General features: G+C 44.3%; 1 protein-coding gene across 2 annotated transcripts; it reads right to left on the reverse strand.

Annotated features, from left to right (window-relative positions):
• Positions 1–6,036: 6,036 nt before the first annotated feature.
• On the reverse strand, positions 6,037–18,740 carry PAK6 (p21 (RAC1) activated kinase 6; the record flags this gene model as incomplete). 2 transcript variants are annotated; one of them, XM_079537299.1, is made up of 8 exons in its annotated part: positions 6,037–6,204; positions 8,031–8,165; positions 8,802–8,927; positions 9,153–9,279; positions 11,089–11,222; positions 11,451–11,942; positions 14,252–14,869; positions 18,537–18,740. In XM_079537299.1, 8 exons carry the CDS (start codon positions 18,738–18,740, stop codon positions 6,037–6,039), a joined length of 2,004 nt encoding a protein of 667 aa, XP_079393425.1. The 2 variants fall into 2 exon arrangements, with proteins under 2 accessions (XP_079393425.1, XP_079393426.1); XM_079537300.1 differs by lacking the exon at positions 8,031–8,165.
• Positions 18,741–19,058: the final 318 nt, after the last annotated feature.

A 19,058-nucleotide genomic window follows, 5' to 3' on the forward strand; every position in this document is an offset into this window, starting at 1 on the left:
GCGAGCACTTCACTCTCCTTAGCACTATAAGGTGTGTTTCAGCAGTGGGGCTGAAGACAAGTTGGTTGTTGACACTGACAACAGCATCCACATTAATATTTTGGCCTGGGTTCAGTTGTCAGTTTTCAAAGCAAGATCCCTCATTACCCATAATGCACCTGTTCACATCATAGCAATCTCAGAACTAGATCCGTCTAAACCAAAGATAATTCTCCAGCAGTCCACTGACAGTGCTCCAACCAGCTGAGAGCCAGCCTGGAAAAAAGCCCCTAAACTGCATGCGGGTAAAAGTGCCAGAGGAGAAACTGTTGCTCCCTAAAGTACCATTCCACCTGGCAGCAGTACCTTCTAACAGGTAACTACCTACTACAGCCCCTTTGTAGGAGGGAAGGTCAGTTTGAATCTCCTATCTTTTTGTTTCTTAGCATGCCACTTCCTTGCACATCCAGTATGGGCTTTATAGTTCTTTTTTTCTTCCCTCATAATAAGATGAGGATAGTTTTCAGTGCACTGCTTTAAAATATGATACAGAATTTCTTTCTGTGGAAATGTTCACTGCCAGCAATTTTCTTCTTTCTTTTCAATCTCCTCTTACCCCAGGGGCTGATTCTCACTCCCGATTTTGACTTTACCACTTTGGTATGCTTTCAGGCAAGTTCTTAGATCTGGATCTAGTATCTCCTAAGACCCTTCCAGTCCTCAGCAGGCTCATTGGACAATGACAAGGCACGCTATGAAGAGCCTAAGAGTCTTAGCATGGGTTCCTGCTATCACAAACACACTTGCAGATTCTCTACTACCATAATTAGGTATTTACAGAACATCACTGCAACTTTTGCCCATGAAGCTAACTTAGTTACATGCTATATAGTACAGCAATCTTTACCAAAATCTCTAAGCTGGTTGAAAATAATTATGTTGCTCAAATAAAGTGCCAGACAGCTATATTGCCAGTAGGAGTATCTCACACAGAAAGCTGAGCACAGAAAACACAGTGCATCTATTTGGTAGCAGAAAGAACAGCAGATCTCTGAAGCTTCCTTTACTCTGCTGCCATCCCTGTTAATAAATGACAACAGTGGGCTCAACAGTGATGAGGACAATCTGGGAAAGCCCAGCTCCTCAAATTTCCATGTTCTTTGGGTTTGAGTGTTGTAAAACAACACACTACTTCTGTTTGAAGGTGTAGTGCTCACACTTTTCTCCAAAGCCTTGGTCACTTCCCATTTCTCCATGAATTACAGTCACCTCCTACTAAAAACAATTTCCCCCCTTTGGTGACATAACAAATAAGTCTTGTTCCACAGGAAAACTGCCCAGCTGCATGACTTGAAAGACAAATGGTTCTCAGCCTCTTTTAGCCCTAGCAGATACCTGCTGCTTCTGTCTTCACTCACACAAAACCTTCCAGCAGAACATGCATGGAAGGCCAGGTTCCCAAAATCTTGGCTTTGTCTTGCAACAGGAAAAAAAGGGCACATTCATCTTAGCCATCTTTGTACTTCCACTTTCTAAGACAACAAAGCCTTATTTTGTGAATGCAGAACTTACATCACAGTCCCCTACCTCCACACATACTTTTTCTCACCTGTGTTATGACTTTGTGCACTGAATGGCTTTGGCACAGTGAGTTCTCATTCATCCAGAAGGAACTGGAAACATATGGCCCAACTCTTCTCCTAGCACCATGTAACACAGACCTTGCTTATGGATCCTAAAAAAGCAATAGCAATACTTCAGTACAGAACAGAAACATGCTGGCCTACCTCCTATCAAATCCTGTGTGTCTTAACACTAGCAGCTACAGCCTAAGCTACAGCTTAAATGCACCTGTTTGGGCAGCCATGCCACCACAGCTGCAGAGGGTGGAGTATCTTTAAACCCAGCTCTGGCAGATAAATGTGAGAATACAGCCTGGAAAGCTGTTCTTTTTAGTGAAGCCTTTGCCCTTAAATTCAGACCAGGTGTTCCTGACTGCAGCAAGAGTTTCTCTCCCCTCCCTAGAATGTGCTGCTGCAGTATCACCTATTAGTCTTCCCCACCCCTTGACTTGTTCTTCAGGTTTCTGTCTTTTCTGGAAAAGTGAGCTCAATTGTGGTGAACCTACAGCATGCAGTGGTTGTCGCATGAGAGCTGTTACACCTCGAAACTGCACTGGGGAATGCATCGTGAAGTGCTGCTATAAAAACCAGCTCAAGTAGGTATGAGATGAGATGTTTCAAACCTGGTCTGACGTGCAAGAAGAGACCATACCTCCCTGTGGTGTTAACTTAGTACTGGAATAGTGTATTGTACATTGCTGACGTATTTATTTTCTAAAATAATAAAACATTGCATTTCTTACCAAAAAAAAGAAAAACGATCACCTTCTTCCTATATCGAGGTTAGTGGATTGGGGTTCAAGTCCCACGTTACCCAACATACACACGGACTGTAAAAGTATCTCAAATGAGATACTTTTATTCAGCTTCTTCAGTTCCAAATATGCCATCACACCCAAGCAGAACATCATTCTCGACAGCCTTTGGACAACCAATTGGTTAGAGGAAGCAAGGGCTGAAATAACGCCGAAGTGCTCTTTGGGAAGCTGTAAGGGTGTGGACATTGAAAACAAAAAAATCACAGCTCAGCTAGACTGCGATGCAGACATAAGAAAGTTCAGCAGATTGGACTCGTGTTATTAATACCCTGAGGAAGAAAGCTCACCACGATGACTCGTACCCTCATACCACATCAGTCTCAGTTGTGCAACTCTTCTGCTATTAAAGCACTAGCACAGCTTTATCAGGCGAACTATGCAGAAGTGCATGAAAAATAGGTGGTTCTTCCTTCAGAACTCAGGCATCTTGTAAGATTTCTCCATATAGCTGTGTAGCCCTCCCTGTGATTTCCCTTACCACAGGATACTTGTTGCTCACTTTCGCACATAGTCCAGATTGACTGCTTCCCATTATTCCCACTTTACAGACAAGGGCCTGAGGCACAGCACAACAATTTCTCTGGGCTACATGGAGAAGAAGCATGGGATTCCTCCCAGCACACTGAGCAACTTTAAAAGTTGGGAGCCTCAGCTCATCCAGAGCCCTTGTGTAATCAGTAGTTAAAAGACAGGGGCCCCTAGAGGAAGATTCCTCCCATTCTGAAATGAATGAGATACTAAGCAGCTGCAGCTGTGAGCACAGAGCCATGTTTGATGAGGACAGGCAGCATTATATATACATAAGTGCAACTGGGAGATGACAGCAGACGCAGGCTCCCAGTTTGATTTAGCAAATTGTTCATCTCCATTTCACCTGCCAGCTTCAAAGGCCTATGCACGCCAATTGCCAGGGCCAAGACAGCAGGGAAAGACACCATGTCTGCAAGGCTGGCAGAAAGGAAAAGATAAAGCAACATTTGGGGGAAAGATGACACAAAACAACAGACAACCCTGAGATACAAACGTAACCTTGTTGGAAGCCGATAGGAGAAGATCTTCTGGAAGAAAAAAAAAACACAAAACCAACATCTTGAAGCATAAATTACCCACTGAGTAGGCTATGAGCTGTTTTGAGCAGAGGCTGCATTTTGTAATGTACTTAGATATCGATTAACACATGAGAAAGCTGGCTACAGAACATCACTGCAATGCAAATCTAAAACTTGCTTTGCTTATCAGAGTTCTCCTGGCTGGCTGTGCTGCTCTTGGGAGGAAACTGGGAAGGCCCTGGAGACAGCTTCGATCTTCGTAGAAATCACAGGTCTGTCTTAGGATTTGTATTCCATTGTGTGGACTCATCTTAGTAACTGTACAGAGAGAAGCACGTGAATCAGTACTGAGAGGAAGATGGATACTTCTGCATTCTTCACAAATACGATGATAGGAGCAAACTTTGAGCTAGTTCATTAAGCTGTAGCAGAACCAAGGGTAGATGGAGTAGTTAGGGACATGGTTTAGTGGACAATACTGGTGGTGGGTGGATGGTTGGACAAGATGATCTAGAGGTCTTTTCCAACCTTAATTATTCTATGATTTTATGAGGTTTAACAATTTTCTAAGACACTTGAATCCAAGCTACCAAGGGTCTTTCCTTCACTGTGTTCAGCTGAAGGAGAAATGGCATTAAAGCCTAACCCTGTCATTTTTCACTCCAATAAATGCATGTTTCAGAACCCAGGCCATCTGCTACGGTTTTTACCTGTTTTAAAAGCCACACAGCCACAGAATAGATAAGTAAGTTACACCAGACTTTGAGGTGCGTGTTCTTCTTCCCTTACAACTCTGGACTATAGACACATTTTAAAGCATCTCATCAATGCAACAGGCATATGAATAAATCAAGGTCTACTTTAATTTAAAACACAAGTGCAAAGGATTCACAACTACAGGTGAGCAGGATCACTTGTTTCAAATTATAAATCTTCTTAAAGCCCTGCTCTTTTGCATTAAAAAAAAAAAAAAAAGCAGAATATCTGGAATACAGAAACATTTTACATCAAAAGCTTTCCAGTGCAGCTCAGGAAGAGCTAAGTAAATTCATTTCAATTAGCTTTATCAACCCCAAACTCAGACATCCAGTCAGTGCAGACCACTATGATCACTCTACTGGCCACAGGTAGAGTGGTATTGAGAGGCAGCAATCTCATCCCTCACAAGGTATCCAAGTACTGGAGCTGAATCACCTTCTGGAGGTGCTCCTCTCACCACGGTCTACAGAGGCAACCAATGTGCTTTGCAGTCTGGGTGCCCACCATTTAGGTGACTGACAACAGTGCAGATGAATTCCATCCCAAATTACTTCAAGTAATCAACTGTGGCTTCAATTCTGAAGCAGGATCTATCATTGGAGTAAACAGCAGAGGATAGAGATTATCAACATCTTCTGAAGAAAATGCAATGAAGAGTATCTGAGACAGCACGACAGTCCCAAGAATAACTTAATTTTCAATAAATTTGTATCTGAGTTTGAAAACGGGATCCCACTTTCATACATAAGACACATTCTTGAGACCTCACAACAATATGCACTACCACTGTACAACGTGACATCCTGACCTAGAGCCAAATTACCTCGACTATCTCACTGATCAGAAACTGCATCATACAAAATACCTAAATCTATTTTAAAATAACTGTGAGAGCTGCTTAGACAACCAGAACCCTTCTGAACATATCACCAAGGGGCTGAAAGGGGAAGGACATACCAATTACAAAACATACATCAAAAGTTTCCCTTCTCCCCATGTTCTGCAGTAGCAAGCAAGGGAGAGGGAGGCTGAACAAATAGCCTTGCTGTGCACATAAAAATCTCTCCTGGGATATAGGCAGGACAGCTGAAACTTTCTCATTCTGTCTCCCAGAGCATTCCCAAAGCGTTACCCCTCCAACGGTCTCCCCTCCAAAAGTTTAAGGTAATGAAATGGATTCAAGACTGACCACTAAACCATACATATTTCTCAGCCAAAGAGAAGTATGTTGATGCAAGAGAGCCATTGGAAAACAAATATGTACATATCACATCTGCTCCCTGGGAAAATATGTACAGCGTTCTAGGTCCACATTTAACTGAAAATTAAAATCGTCTGTGGAGAAAAAAAAATTGTGAAGTCATTGTGCATTGTTGGAGACTTGAAAGGCATCTGTGCCCCACAATGTACATTTAAGTGAGCTCAGTACTCCAGTGTATGTCTGACAAAGCGAAGGTCACATTTCTAGTTGGGAAATTTTGTTTCAGTTCAGTAGTCAGCAGCCGAGGTTTGCAGGAACTTGCAAGCATTCAGATACACAACCTCAGATCCACATACAAATGCCATTCTTTGGAAGAAGTGATCCAGAAGTCATCCAGCACCTGCTTTGCTCTTGAGAAAAACACGGTCTTATCGAGTATGCATTGATTGTCTTTAGCAAAAGAGAAGTCACAAAGGCAGAGAACACAAGGACCCATCCTGTGAGAAGACCACTGACTAGTTCTGAGCACCATTCACAGGACAAGACTGCCTGGTCTCCTGATTGTCTGTTACATGTTACCTTTTCCCAGCATTTTCCCTTCCGTTAAGTCAGCAGGTAGAGGTACGCTTTCTGTATTGCTGGATAAGGGGGACCAGGCACTCTGGGAGCCCTGTCTGGAGCAGAAAGGGATGATCCAGAAGTTCCTGTGCCGTTGCTCTTTCTAGCGGCTCCCGTGTCAACATCCTTTCCAAGAAGTCTCTCAGAACTGGAGAAGTCTGTGAAAAAGCAACCAACCAATTCAAGCCCATGAAGCAGAGGCAACATTTGACAACAGGCTACCAAGGTAGCATTGCTTAATTCAACTTTCTAACTTTAGTTTCTAAGATGAATGCATGCCATGTCCTTAAACTGAAGCTAATTTTGTTTTCCATTTTGTTATTTGCTCCTTTCTGAATTTCAGCTCTTCCTGCTCCCTGAGGCACATCAACTTGGGTGTGAAGAGTTGGCCAATTCCTTCTTTTACTGGCCATAGAAGTGTGGGAAAAGTATTTAAACCGGACTCCCAAGTAGATTTTGAAAACCTGGAAACTTGATGCTTGAGAAGATTAAGAAACTGCGGAGCAGCGTACCATGTGAACATGGTGGGGATGGGTGGAGAGTTGGACTAGATGACCCGAGAGGTCCTTTACAGCCTTAATGATTCTATTTCTATGATAAACTAAATTTCCTCTGTCCTTTAAAATATGCACATTGAAGCCAGTTGAGTAGCCAGGCTCAAGAGCTGCTAAAAGACTCTGCTCATCTCTTGCTGATAGTAATCCTCTGTGTCATTAAAACTGAATAAAAAATGAACTTGGTATATATTTATTTATTTTAATGCCACTAATTACATCCATTTTAGACCGGGGGCATTTTCTTAGCTCTGGTTAGCTCAGCAGTAGATCACGAAATACTTTTCACAGTGAGCTACAGCTTGTTTCACGAGTGCTTTGAAGAACCACTGTGATGGCCAGAGGGAAAAGGCACAACACAGCTGAGCACCAGGACCCAGCCTTTATCATCCCGTCAGTAAACCTGCCTACACTTTAGAAAAGCAGCAGAGACCATTCCAAGGGGTGTCTGTTTAGCTTGTTGCACCCCATACCACAGTAACTGACCTCAGTGAACCATTACGGGTAATCAGAATGGAGGGCTGAATTCACAGCAGGTGCTGGGCCAGATTTCGGAGAGCAGGAAGAGAGGAGGATGGAGTTCGCTTCCCCAGACAGCAGTGAGCACAGCTCACCTTGTGAAGGGCTCTGGCTTTCACGGCCTGCAATGGGGTCATCCTACCAAGTGATGCAGACCACAAATGGTTTTATGCTGCCTATGTGGGTCCTGAATGCAACCCTGACATTTTAATTAGAGTTGCAAAGGCAAATAGGAAAGACAGCAGCTGTTGATGTTTGAGTGTATGCTGTTAGCTCAGAAGTCTGCTCTGTTAAATAATTCAGGTTTAGCAGCTGAAGATATTCTGATTAATTGGAAAGGTCGGAGAGCTCAGAATGCTGCAGAAGCTTTTTGATCTCAGAAGCTTGGACTGAAATGAAATGAGGACTGTTCTAAGTGAGGACTAAAAAGTAATCACTATATTTCTTATGTCACTGATAATTTTTCATAAGAAACCATGAAGATGAGCTGATCTTCATAGCACCTGCAGCATCCTTCATGAGCTGCTGTCTGTACTGTGCTTTCTTGCTTTGACCATAATGCAGCCTTTGCATTCCTGAAAGCTGCTGAGCTGGAAACTCTCAAGAGCAGTGAGCCTCCTGTTTGCTTTTAGAAGATGAGCAAGATACTAAATTCTGGCTCCACCTGAAGCAGCTTTGATTTGCACCATCAGGTTTATGCCCAAGCAACCTTAGATTATTGGGACTGTTTCCCAAAACAGCCACTAGCTGTCAGCAGCAGCTTGCGTCCATGGAGGAACCAGAGCCAAAGAAGATCCCCAAGAAACATGTTCTAGCATGGCCGCTTTCACAGCCAGCTTTACAGGGAACAGCTGGTATGTGTGTTTCCCCATGATAATGATCGGATTTACAAGTTTTGCCAACATGCTCACCCTGTGGAAGTTTTTCAGTTTGGGAGGAGGGCTGTCACGGAGTCTCTTCATTGCCTGGACTGGAGAATCACTGAAATAGGGGGGTTCTCCATCCACCATCTCTATCACCATGATCCCCAGAGACCAGATGTCTACCTGTGGGGACAATGACATGTCTATGCACACAGCTCAAAGCAACAGGTCCTTGCTTTGTTACTTTCACAAAGGTTACAACACCCACTCCACCTATGACAAGCGTTACTGGGATAGTAAAACATCAATCTCCTTGATGCTCTTGGATCCCTCACTGCAGTTTAACAAAGACAGCTTTCCACTGATCCACACTGTGATTGCAACATCCAAAGGTCTGCAAGCAACCGCTTGTGCTACACCTGGACAGTTGCTGAACAGTACAAATCCAGCTGCTGCCACCTGCCCATCATTTCTGAGCTCCCATTTGTGCCTTCCCTGCTCTCCTCCCCACTCTTCATGGCACCGATTCATTTGCTGATCCACATATCATCACAGACTACTCCCTGCTAACATCTGTCCACACTGTAGTGTACACAGGCACATGCCAATCTTCAGATATAAAGACAGGGTAAGTTTACGCCTTGTTCCAGGAAGCGGAATTGCTTCAGGTCATGTTGATACATCACATTCAGATCTGCAGTCACCTGTTAGGTTTCTATTCCAAAGAGAACCTAGCTGCTTTTCCTAGAGACCCTAATGCTGTGACACCTCAGAATACCATTTCCTACCTCTTCTGACATCAGGGAAATTGCCCCTTACCTCAGTAGTGTATGGTACCCTTGCAATAACTTCTGGAGCCATCCAGTAGGGAGTACCTACCAGGGACTTTCTTTTAGGTACATCTTTACTGATCTGAGCACAGAAACCAAAATCTGACAGCTTGACCTGCGCAAAGAGAAAAGCAACCAAGCTTTAACTACATGGAACTAAATGACCTTGAAGGTTCCTTCCAACCCAAACCATTCTACCATTCTACAGAGAAAAGCACAAAAGGTAAAGAAGACAAAAAGCAGTAGGAAAATGACATATAGAGACTGAACAGAAAGGAAATAAAGAAGCAGACTAAGGCTGCAACAGAATCCAGGAAACATTTTGGCCAAGGAGACCTACCCTTCCATCCAGTGTCAGAAGAATAGAGTCACTCTTAATGTCTCGGTGAATGACCCCCTGAGAGTGAAGGTAGGAAAGAGCCTGCAGCACTGATTCACATACTGTTGCAATTTGCTCTTCGTTTAGCCTGAAATTAAGGACATAATTTTTTAATGGCATTGTACCCTTCTGTGGATACTACTAAGTCACAGTCACTGTCAATGCTCAGTGCAGTTTCATGCAGCTAGATAATCTGGATAGTCTTATGCTTAGCTAAAGGTAGTACAGATTACAAACAGGAGAAGAGACTAAATTTGAATTTCAGTAATTTCTGTTAGCACACTGTATACAAAGACCAAGAACCTCATCTTTAGCAACCTGGAATACCAACATAAGAACCCTCATGACCAAGTGTAAGAAAAAGAGTAGAAATGAAAATTATCTCTTGTATTAGGAGCCAAAGCCAGCATTTTCTGCACGTGTAGACTGACTTAAGAATTGTAAATCACCACTGAAATATTCTGAGTACTTTCGATTCTCAGTGCATGAGCTCTAAGAAAAGCTGATACATCTGAACTCTGTGGTTCTCGAAGATAAGGAGGTATACGTTCAGTATGTAATGTATGGAATTTGGTTTCAGTCAAGTGATTGCATGGTGTAAGAGAGATTATGAGGGGATTAGCTGACTCCTGGAGATGCAAATCAGTTATCACCTGCAGCAAGTATTTAATGAGGTAAATGAGGGTGTTTTCCTCCCTGTGAAAAACTGATAAAGGCTTGAAGCTTACTTTGGATAAACGTTATGGTTATAAAAGATCCTGTTTCCACTGTGTGGAAAAACAAGTATTCATTAAAGGGTTCAAAGGAAGGCTTTGTGAAATAACATCTAGGCTGACATCCCGCAATGGAATTCAGTCTCACTACATAAACCTTTTACAAGCCTTTCCAGAATTATTACTATTTTTTTAATCTGTAGCTCTATTGGCTCTACTAACATCAGCTGCAAGCTAGAGGAGCTTCACTGGCTCTGCAATGCAGTAACTCAGCATTCTTTGGGACTAAACATTCTGTTTCCTGTCTGGGAGCAGATACTGAAGAGAAACCCTGGTTCTCCATCCCTGAGATGTGCCTCTAAACAATTAGTTTTAGCAATACTACCGAACTGCAATCCAATTCTGGAGGTTGGTGGCCCTGCCTGTGGCGGGGGAGTTGAAACTTGATGATCCTTTGGGTCCTTTCCAACCCAAGCCATTCTATGATTCAAATAAAATTCTGAATTTTCAAAAAAAGGAAAGCTTTTTCTATAGAGGTTCTTGGTCAGTGTTTTCTTTGGAGCTCCCTGCGCTAGTTTACAGTTGTGAGAGGTGCTCCAGGGTTGGACAGACATCACCAGAACTCCTTGTGAGTGGGACTCTAGAGAGGTCATTCAAGAATAACTCCTTTGCCCTACAGAAATGTTTTGGAGATTAATGAATATGAAGTGGTGTGGATACCAAAACAAATTTAGGAGAGTGTCCAGGAGTTGCTATCTTTAGGCAGCGACATTTGGGAAGGAGTCCAGATCTCAAGGCTCTGCCGCACCTTTCTGGAGGAGTTAACCACCACTTCAACCTCACTAAGGTTGTACCACTGCAAATAATTTGCGTGTTTTTTAATAGCTATTCAATGGGCTTCCTGGCCAGGATGCAATGGAGAGAATAAACAAGACTTTTTAAGAGTACTGTGCTTTACAGGGAAGGTCATCAAACAAATGAACAATGGAGATCCAAGGGGATCAGAAGTGCAGTGAGTTCCTTTCTCCACCCGAAGTACCATTGCACGCTCCCAAAGGATGACAGTGATAATCGCAAAGCATCACAAGAGCTCTGAGGGAAACTACTCCTCCCAGAAGTCTCTGATCTGCTGTCGCCTGTGAGGTGAAGACGAAAGCGTTGATGTTTTGGGTATTGCTTCTCACCTGATCTGAGACACAATGTCAGTGAGGGCCCCCCCCTGCAGGAACTCCATCAGTACCCAGAGCTCCTCTCCCACCAGGTAGCTCTTGTACATCTCGACTACGTTGACATGTTGGTAGTCCCTCATTATCACCACCTGGAAGGAACACCACAGAGGGAACAGCTGATCACCAAGCACCACTAACCCTACCCACAAAGTCAATACGCACAGTCACTCAAATGCAGTTGCCTCCCTCTCCCAGCCATTCTTTTCCTTGCTTCTAGCATAATTCTGTTAAAAAGATGCCTCTTGCTCTTCCCACCCCTCCTGCTAGCATGGCTTATGGTGGGCAGCATAAACCCCTCTCTTATTATAAAAACTCACCTCATTGAAAAGGAGCTCCCGGCGCTGCTGCTTCCTCAGATCCATCATTTTCACCGCCACCTGCCGCCCTGAGTGCTTCTCTCGAGCAATACAGACGATACCTGTGGACCCTTCACCGATCTTTATGTAATTCTCCAGCAACGTCCGCGGATCTCCTTGGTCCACCACCATCCTAAGGGCAGCTTTGAACTGCTCGTGAGTCACAACCACGGGGTCCTCGCTCGCCGGCTGCGCTTTCCCAGAGGAGTCCTGGGGAAGGTGCAGGTTGCTGGAACTCGTCTGAGTCTGCCGGTTTCGGGGAGATCCAGCTGGTGACGGCCTGCCTTGGGGCACTGCTATCACCTTCTCCGCTGTCAGTGACTTCTGGGGGGTACCAGCTTCCGAAATGAGCCTGGGGAAATCGGACGTGGGCTGATCTGATGGGAGGGACTGGGCTTTGGCCGCGGGGCTGCGCGGTGAGCCCCACTGTTGGGGCCTGAAGAAAGCAGTAGGCTTTGGGAAAAATGGAAGCAGAAGAAAGGAGAAGTGCTGATTAGGTTAATTTGGAGACGTATGCATCAGCTAACATATTTTGTAGCAGACCCAAGTTAAGATCTCCGGGTTCTTGTCTCCAGCTGTGTGACTGGAAGAAGCCACACATCATCCATGTTCAAGAATTAAGTTGCAGAGCAGGTGTTACGCTTTAAGGAGCTCCAAAATTGCCCAGAGAGGTTGTGGATGCCCCATTCCTGCAGGCATTCAAGGCCGGGCTGGATGTGGCTCTGGGCAGCCTGGTCTGGTGGTTGGCGACCCTGCATATAGCAGGGGGGTTGAGACTAAATGATCATTGTGGTCCTTTTCAACCCAGGCCATTCTATGATCCTATGATTCAAATGAGGCAGAGAGGCTCCTGAGATATCAGTAACAACAACAAAACACACACACAACAAAACCCACAGTAAAAACGGCCCTTGTTAAAAAGCATTCCAGCCTCGCCACCAAAACTCAGGGGCAACCTGAGTTGCAGAGCATTTGAAAATCATTTATCCCTCTGTGCCTCTGATCTTCCTATATATAAAAGGAAAGAAGATTCACACCAAAGCTGTAAATCACTTTGAAGTCTTGGCCTAATTCCCTTCGGGTAATTACACTCTGCCTACTGAAAACTCTCCCCGCACATTCTGCTGGTACCTGCAGAGCGCTGCTGTCGATCAGACACAGAGTTAAAGCTGTTTTGGGAACAGCATCATGAAGCAAAGCAGCTGCAGGCTGCCATCCCTACAGGGCCACCTGCACCTCACCCTATCCCCCGCTCACCACAGCCTTCAATGACTTTGGATCAGCAGTGCCCTTTCCTGGAGCACTCAAGGCCCTTTTGGAGACCTCCCGCTCATGCTCCAAGCCTGCTGGTTTGTGAGATCTGCTAAGATCACAGCCTGCAGTGATGTGGCTTCGGGATATGCATTCCCATGCTAGCACCACACAGATCCCCCAAGCAGGAGAAATCTTGGAGCGCTCACACTCACCCTGGAAATGCTGAGCAATTAAAGCTTAACAGCATCCAGCAGGCTAGATATAAAATATATCATCCTTCCTTTGGTGCATTTACAGCAATGGTGGATCTGACAAGGCAGCACTTCAGAAGGAGCAAAGCAACCATTTGTATTACAGCACAAATAAGAACTTCAAAGCAGCTGCCTTTCTTGCTCTCGCAGTTCAGACAAATTGCTAACAAAGTTAATAGCAAGGGCATGGGAACTGAACATAAGCAACAGAGAACTTTTTTTTAAAAAAAGAACATTCATTTTCTTCCATAAAACAATTGTCTAGACTTTAATTTCTATGCAGCTTGGTATTTAATCAAGGATTTGTGAGAATGACAGTATCTGCATAACCAGAGTCCCAGACCATGGCCGTGTGATTCCATGCTGGCACTGCGGTGCTGCAGTGCACAAACACCAACTGTCAGAAGTTACTTCCTCTTCATTTCCCAGCTCCACCCCTGCAGTCCTGTGCAGACACGCTCATGGCAACGGAATATCTATTTCCCAACTCTTGTTTTGTCTCGAAACGGAGGGGAAAAAAAGGGGTTTTATATAACCTAGAGCATGCAAAAGGGCACAACTCGCATGCAAGCTCGCACATGTTTGGCTAACCACACATCAGTATTGTTTCCTGCCCCGGGAATGTGACAGCCCTGTGCACGCAGCTCCAGTCTCTGGACACTGTGCTATGTCAGTGTTCTCCCAGTTCTCCCAGGGCAAAGCAAGGAATGTTCCACCTTTCCTGGTGCCTGCACTCAGATTTCCTGTCTGACAGCACAGTCGGTCGAACAGGATGGATGCAAGCATTCCTGTTCTAGGCAAGCTGGCAGACACAGCTACAACCAGCAAACTCCTGAAGCAGTCCTATTCTGCACAGGCAAACAATACATACCTAATGTAAACGATGGCCATTTCCCAAATGGCAAAAGTTGCATTTGTGTTAGTACAATTGCATTTAAGTTATGCTTTTATAACAGCAGGACAACGATTAGTAAGCCCACTATCTCCTTCTCAGCCTATCTACCTGCAAGAGCACAGATATGCTAACTAGGCTTTCCCGTGCAGATCTGGCTGCCATTTTGAGCTGTGCCTAGTGGTGTATGCAGAGCTCAGGACTGTGTGTTTCCTCTAGCCAGGGCTATTTTGATTCCAGCATTAACCACAACAGTAATGGCTGGTTGTGCATTGTTTACAATCAAATTTGCTCAGCTGTGAAAGGAACCTCTGGAAGTGTAAAGACAAGGTGTAAGCTCAATGAAAAATACTGAATATTGGTACCTTTATATGCAGGGAAGGGCCTGACTTGTTTGAGCTGCTGGAGGAGGAGAACACGCTGCGTAACAGCCTCCTTTTCAAGCTGTTCTCCCTCGATTTGGAGCTGGGGCTGCCTTCTCCTGAGGGCCTAGAGTTTGTTTGTCGTACCAGACAAGGTTGAGGCCAGCACTCTTCCAAGCTCCTTTTGCCCATTTTGTCACTGTCCCCTGGCAGAGCTGGCATGTGCTGCAGACAAGAAGCACGCTGGAGACAGCTACTGTCAGCGTCCTGGAACTCCGAAGGCCCAAGGGACTGTGCTTTCATGACCATACCATTAGGGTGAGACTGTCCATCCATCCTGGGTTTGTAATCTGGCCACATAGTCTGCCTTCGTGTCACCTTGGTCCCACCATTGCAATTGAGGTAGTTTCCGTATTTGTCTGCCCACTCTCCCTCGGGGCTCTGAAGATACATATCTGGGGGTCTGTCTTCTCCCAGGAGCCCAAGGGACTGAGCTCTCCTCCTGCTGGTGGGGCTCCTTCCCCTCAGAGTGTTGGAACTGATGGCAGAAAGCTTCTGGATGTCGTTGAGTATCCCAGAGATGTAGCCTTCCACTTCCACAGTGCTGCCCCTCACGACTGTCTGCAAAACACACAGGGAAAAGGTGAAAATGTTAGAGCTGTAAAATTCGAGGTTCAGATTGTTTGACAAGGGTTATGTTTTGTCTGTGTAGCCAAAGCAGACTCAGACTTCTTTAACAGAAGTAGCACTGCTTTCGGAACAGTGGCTCCTGCTGCTGCTCTTGCCACCTAATGGCTAAAACATCAGAGCCACACTGGGATGTCGTCAGCAGTTCTAGCTCCCTTCTGCTGGAATTGTGCTCCTGAAGAAGTTACAGCACACTGCAATCTCCATCTGCCAAAAACCACCTTGCTAGTCCAGTCTAAGGCCCATTTCTCCCCTGTTGCATTCTCAGCAGTGTTGTAATCAGCGTTCCTTAGTCTGGTTCTCCATTTTTGCTAATTCATTTTAATCTTGACCAGTGAAGACCACACTGTTCCCAAACTATATTCCTGCTTTGTTTTGCCAAGCTATTATAATTAAAAGTGACGAATGAAGGGTCACAACAGCTCACAACTTGCCTTGTAAGCAAAGGATAAAGAATAAGGCATCCATCCAAACAAGCCACAGCACTGTAGAAGTAGGACATTTGAAGCTGTCAGTATATTATATAGCACTCTATCTTGTTTATTCTAAAACTGAAAAGCTTACAGAAGCTTTTTTAGGGCTGGAAACCAAAACGTTTCATTTCTTCACAGAAATTCACAACACAGAATGCCTCCTACACTTTCATGAACCTCTGCCTGAGGAAAATCCTTCCCTGGAGTAATGGCAATCTCCTGTTTGCTAACTGAACTCTGGGGATTTTCTAAAGATGCTGAATTAATTACACCAAGCCTAATATTTAGCTGGTGCAAAACAGCAACTCCAGTAATCTCAGCAGAATGCCACCACAGTGAACAAAATGAGCATCTGGTTCATTCAGTGTCTGGGAACGAAAGGCAGAGGAGAAAGACTTTGTCAAACAAGGTGAAGAAAGGATAACCCAACTCATGATGTTGCATGCACAACATCACCTGTAGCAGGAAATTCTGCTCCTGTTATACCATCCTCACCTAGTTAAAACTTCTTTCAATTAGACTCAAGTCACTCCTGTTGCACTGCATTAAGTCAGTTCTATCTCCCCAGTGGGCAGTGAAGATGGGAGTTAACTGTGTTCTAATGTCTTGCTTAAAGGCTGCATTGAATTAATGCGTATGCATCCAAACTTGAGCCAGATCTGCATGGAATGCTCCCACCGAGATCATGCCTTTCTAACCAAGATTCAGATGTGATATTTTTCAAAAGAAAATTGACTTTTTCCAAGCTACTCACAGTGCATGTTAAAAAGGAGGAAAAACTATGAAAAGCTGAATTCAGGATCTTATGCCTGAGTGCTCAGTACTTATACATAATCTCATTTTTGACTGGTATCATAGAGCAGGAATTTGTTGGAATGAATTTAACAGAAGCCATCACCTTTGGGATACAATCTAAGGGAATCACAGAATGGTTTGGGTTGGAAGGGACCTTTAAGATCACCAGGTTCCAACCCCCTGCTATAGGCAGGGACACCTCCCTCTAGACAGGTTGCTCACAGCCCCATCCATCCTGGCCTTGAATGCTTCTGCAGAGAGGGCATCCACAATCTTGCTGGGCAACCTGTTCCAGAGTCTCAGCGTTTGCATTTGGACTTAATGGGGGAGAAAACAAACAAACAAACAAACAAAAACAGTTGAAGATACTTCTCTAGTTTTTAAATACTGCTGGGTTCTCAAAGTTTTGCAACACCTTCCTGCTTTTGCTATCCACAGATGTGTGATAGGTGAAAGAACTGACCAGTATCACACTTGGGACAACATTTCTATTTTGACAGTGATGCCTCAATCTGTTCTTTGAGTATACTTTTCCTAATATTTACTAAGAATTTGCCCAGTTTGCTCTGGGAATGCCATAGGTAACAATGTCAGGAACCTGAGGCAAGGCATAGGAGAGATCTATCATCTCCATCTGACCCAAAGTCTTCTACTTCATGACTGAAGGAAACTCCATTGCTCAACATGAGTGTCTTGGTTTTGACAAATCCTTGCTGGCTGCCAGCTCTCACCCTGTTATCTCTGGGAAGTGATTGCGAATAGATGACTTGCTTATTTGTTCCAGTTTCTTTCTGGGAATTGAAATTATTCTGCCTGATCTGTAATTCCTTGAATTTTGTTAGACCCAGCTGACTTGAAAACATCCAACTTATTTAAAAAGTCTCATATGTTTCTCTCTTATTCTAGCCTGAGCTCTTACCCCTTTGTGCTCGTGTTGTGCTAGCGAGCTAATCACAGTTAACCTTTTCAATTAAGACTGAAGAAAAATCATTAAACATTAAAAAACTCTCCGTGTCCTCTGTTATTAACTTCCTTCCAAAATGAGCAATGAACAAATTCTTTCCTTCATCCTCCTCCTCATTGTGCTTATGATGTTTCCTGAGTGCCCTTTATGTTCTCTGAGAATAACATCTCTCTTTGTGCCTCGGCCTTCCAGTTTTTTCCCTCCATAAATTTCTTTTTTATTTGCCCTTTCTAACTTGACCTAGTTTCCACCCATCTGAGCAATCATCCCGCAGTTTAAGCTCATTAGAGCTCTAACCAAGTTGGGCTCCTATTGTATATTTTCTCTGGTTCTATCACCTACTACGTTTACCTCAACGCAGATTCAGGACACCACAAAACAAAGGGCAATACCTTCTCCCTTTTTATTTTGCCTACTCTTCCCGAGCAGATTTTTCCCTTATAAATCAGCATTCTGTTCAAATGATACGCCATTTAAATTGCAGGCTTTGCATTAGTACCTGCATTATGCTAAAATATAGTCCTATATAGTCCTCAGATGTTAGGCAACTGTGCACAAAAGGCTAAGGATGTTCAACAGGTAGACAGCTTTTTCCTTTTAAGTGTTCCTCCTGAAATCCAAGTAGTACTATCTCCTTTTTTTAACTTACCTTTCAGTTTTTAGGCCATCATAGGACTGAGTTTTTGTTGGTTTGTTTTTTTTTTTAAACAGAGAACCGAAAGTTCCCACAGGCTAGCAAGACTTCAAATGCAGCCGTTCTGTTACCACCTATCATTGCCCTTTCCCAGAGGTCAGTATGAATCTACCTCTCTTCACATACCAGATCCCTGAAGACTTAGGAGCACAGTTTTCTGATGACCATTATTAATGATCATCCAAGCAAGAAAACCGTCTGAATTCACCCATCTGCAAGGATCAGTACCTTTTTCTCCTTACTAAAGGAAATTCACCTGTTTACTATGTCTCACTTTCCATTCAAATGGCTGCTTTACAAACCCTGTTAGCCTAAACCCAAGTACAGCCCTACTCCCTGTTCTTCCTCATTCATTCAGACATTCATGAACTGCAAGCTAGTGCTACCCTGCTCTCTCCCACTCAGGCTTCCCTGTCAACTTAATCGCCAGCCAAATTTGCCCACCCACGAGAATGACAAGCTGGTTATTTGAACAGTGACACTACTGCAGCTAAGGACGTCCTTATTTCTGATGAAGTTACTATAAACTCAAAAATAGTGTTACCAAAGCACAGACTACTTCCCATCCAGTGAATTCCTTATGGACCCCATCCTTACTCCTATTTGAATACATATCCCTCAACATTCCCACACTGCTGGCCCAGGGAACTGGAAAGAGAAGTCCCCTTCTCTTACCTTCATAGGCTGGAGCTGCATCCGGGTGATCCTTGAAGGGTCCACAACTGGCTTGGGGCGCCTCAGCGTGTCTAGAATATTCTGCCATTGAGGTGGCAGGCCCACAAATTTGCCCTCTTTTGGGTCAAACGAAGTGTGGACACGATGCTCAAAGTTCTGCGGAGCTGAGATCTCAGGGCGTTTCTTCTTCTTTTTGCGGAACATGATGTCTGAATGAGAGAAAGCAGTGCCATCAGTGCTCCTGCACATCTGGATCACAGAATCATACAAGGGCCTGGGTTGAAAAGGACCACAATGATCACGTAGTTTCAACCCCCAGGGATGGGACATCCACAGCCTCCTTGGGCAACCTGTTCCAGTGCGTCACCACCCTCTGTGTGAAAAACTTCCTCCTAATATCTAAACCTCCCCTGTCTCAGTTTAAGACCATTCCCCCTTGTCCTATCACTATCCACTATCCAGGACGCTGTCTGCCCAACCGCTAACATCACATATCAATTATATTAGCTAATTATATTGCAT

Source organism: Tetrao urogallus (genome assembly GCF_951394365.1).
Source record: "Tetrao urogallus genome assembly, chromosome: 6".
Taxonomy (NCBI): Eukaryota; Metazoa; Chordata; class Aves; order Galliformes; family Phasianidae; genus Tetrao; species Tetrao urogallus.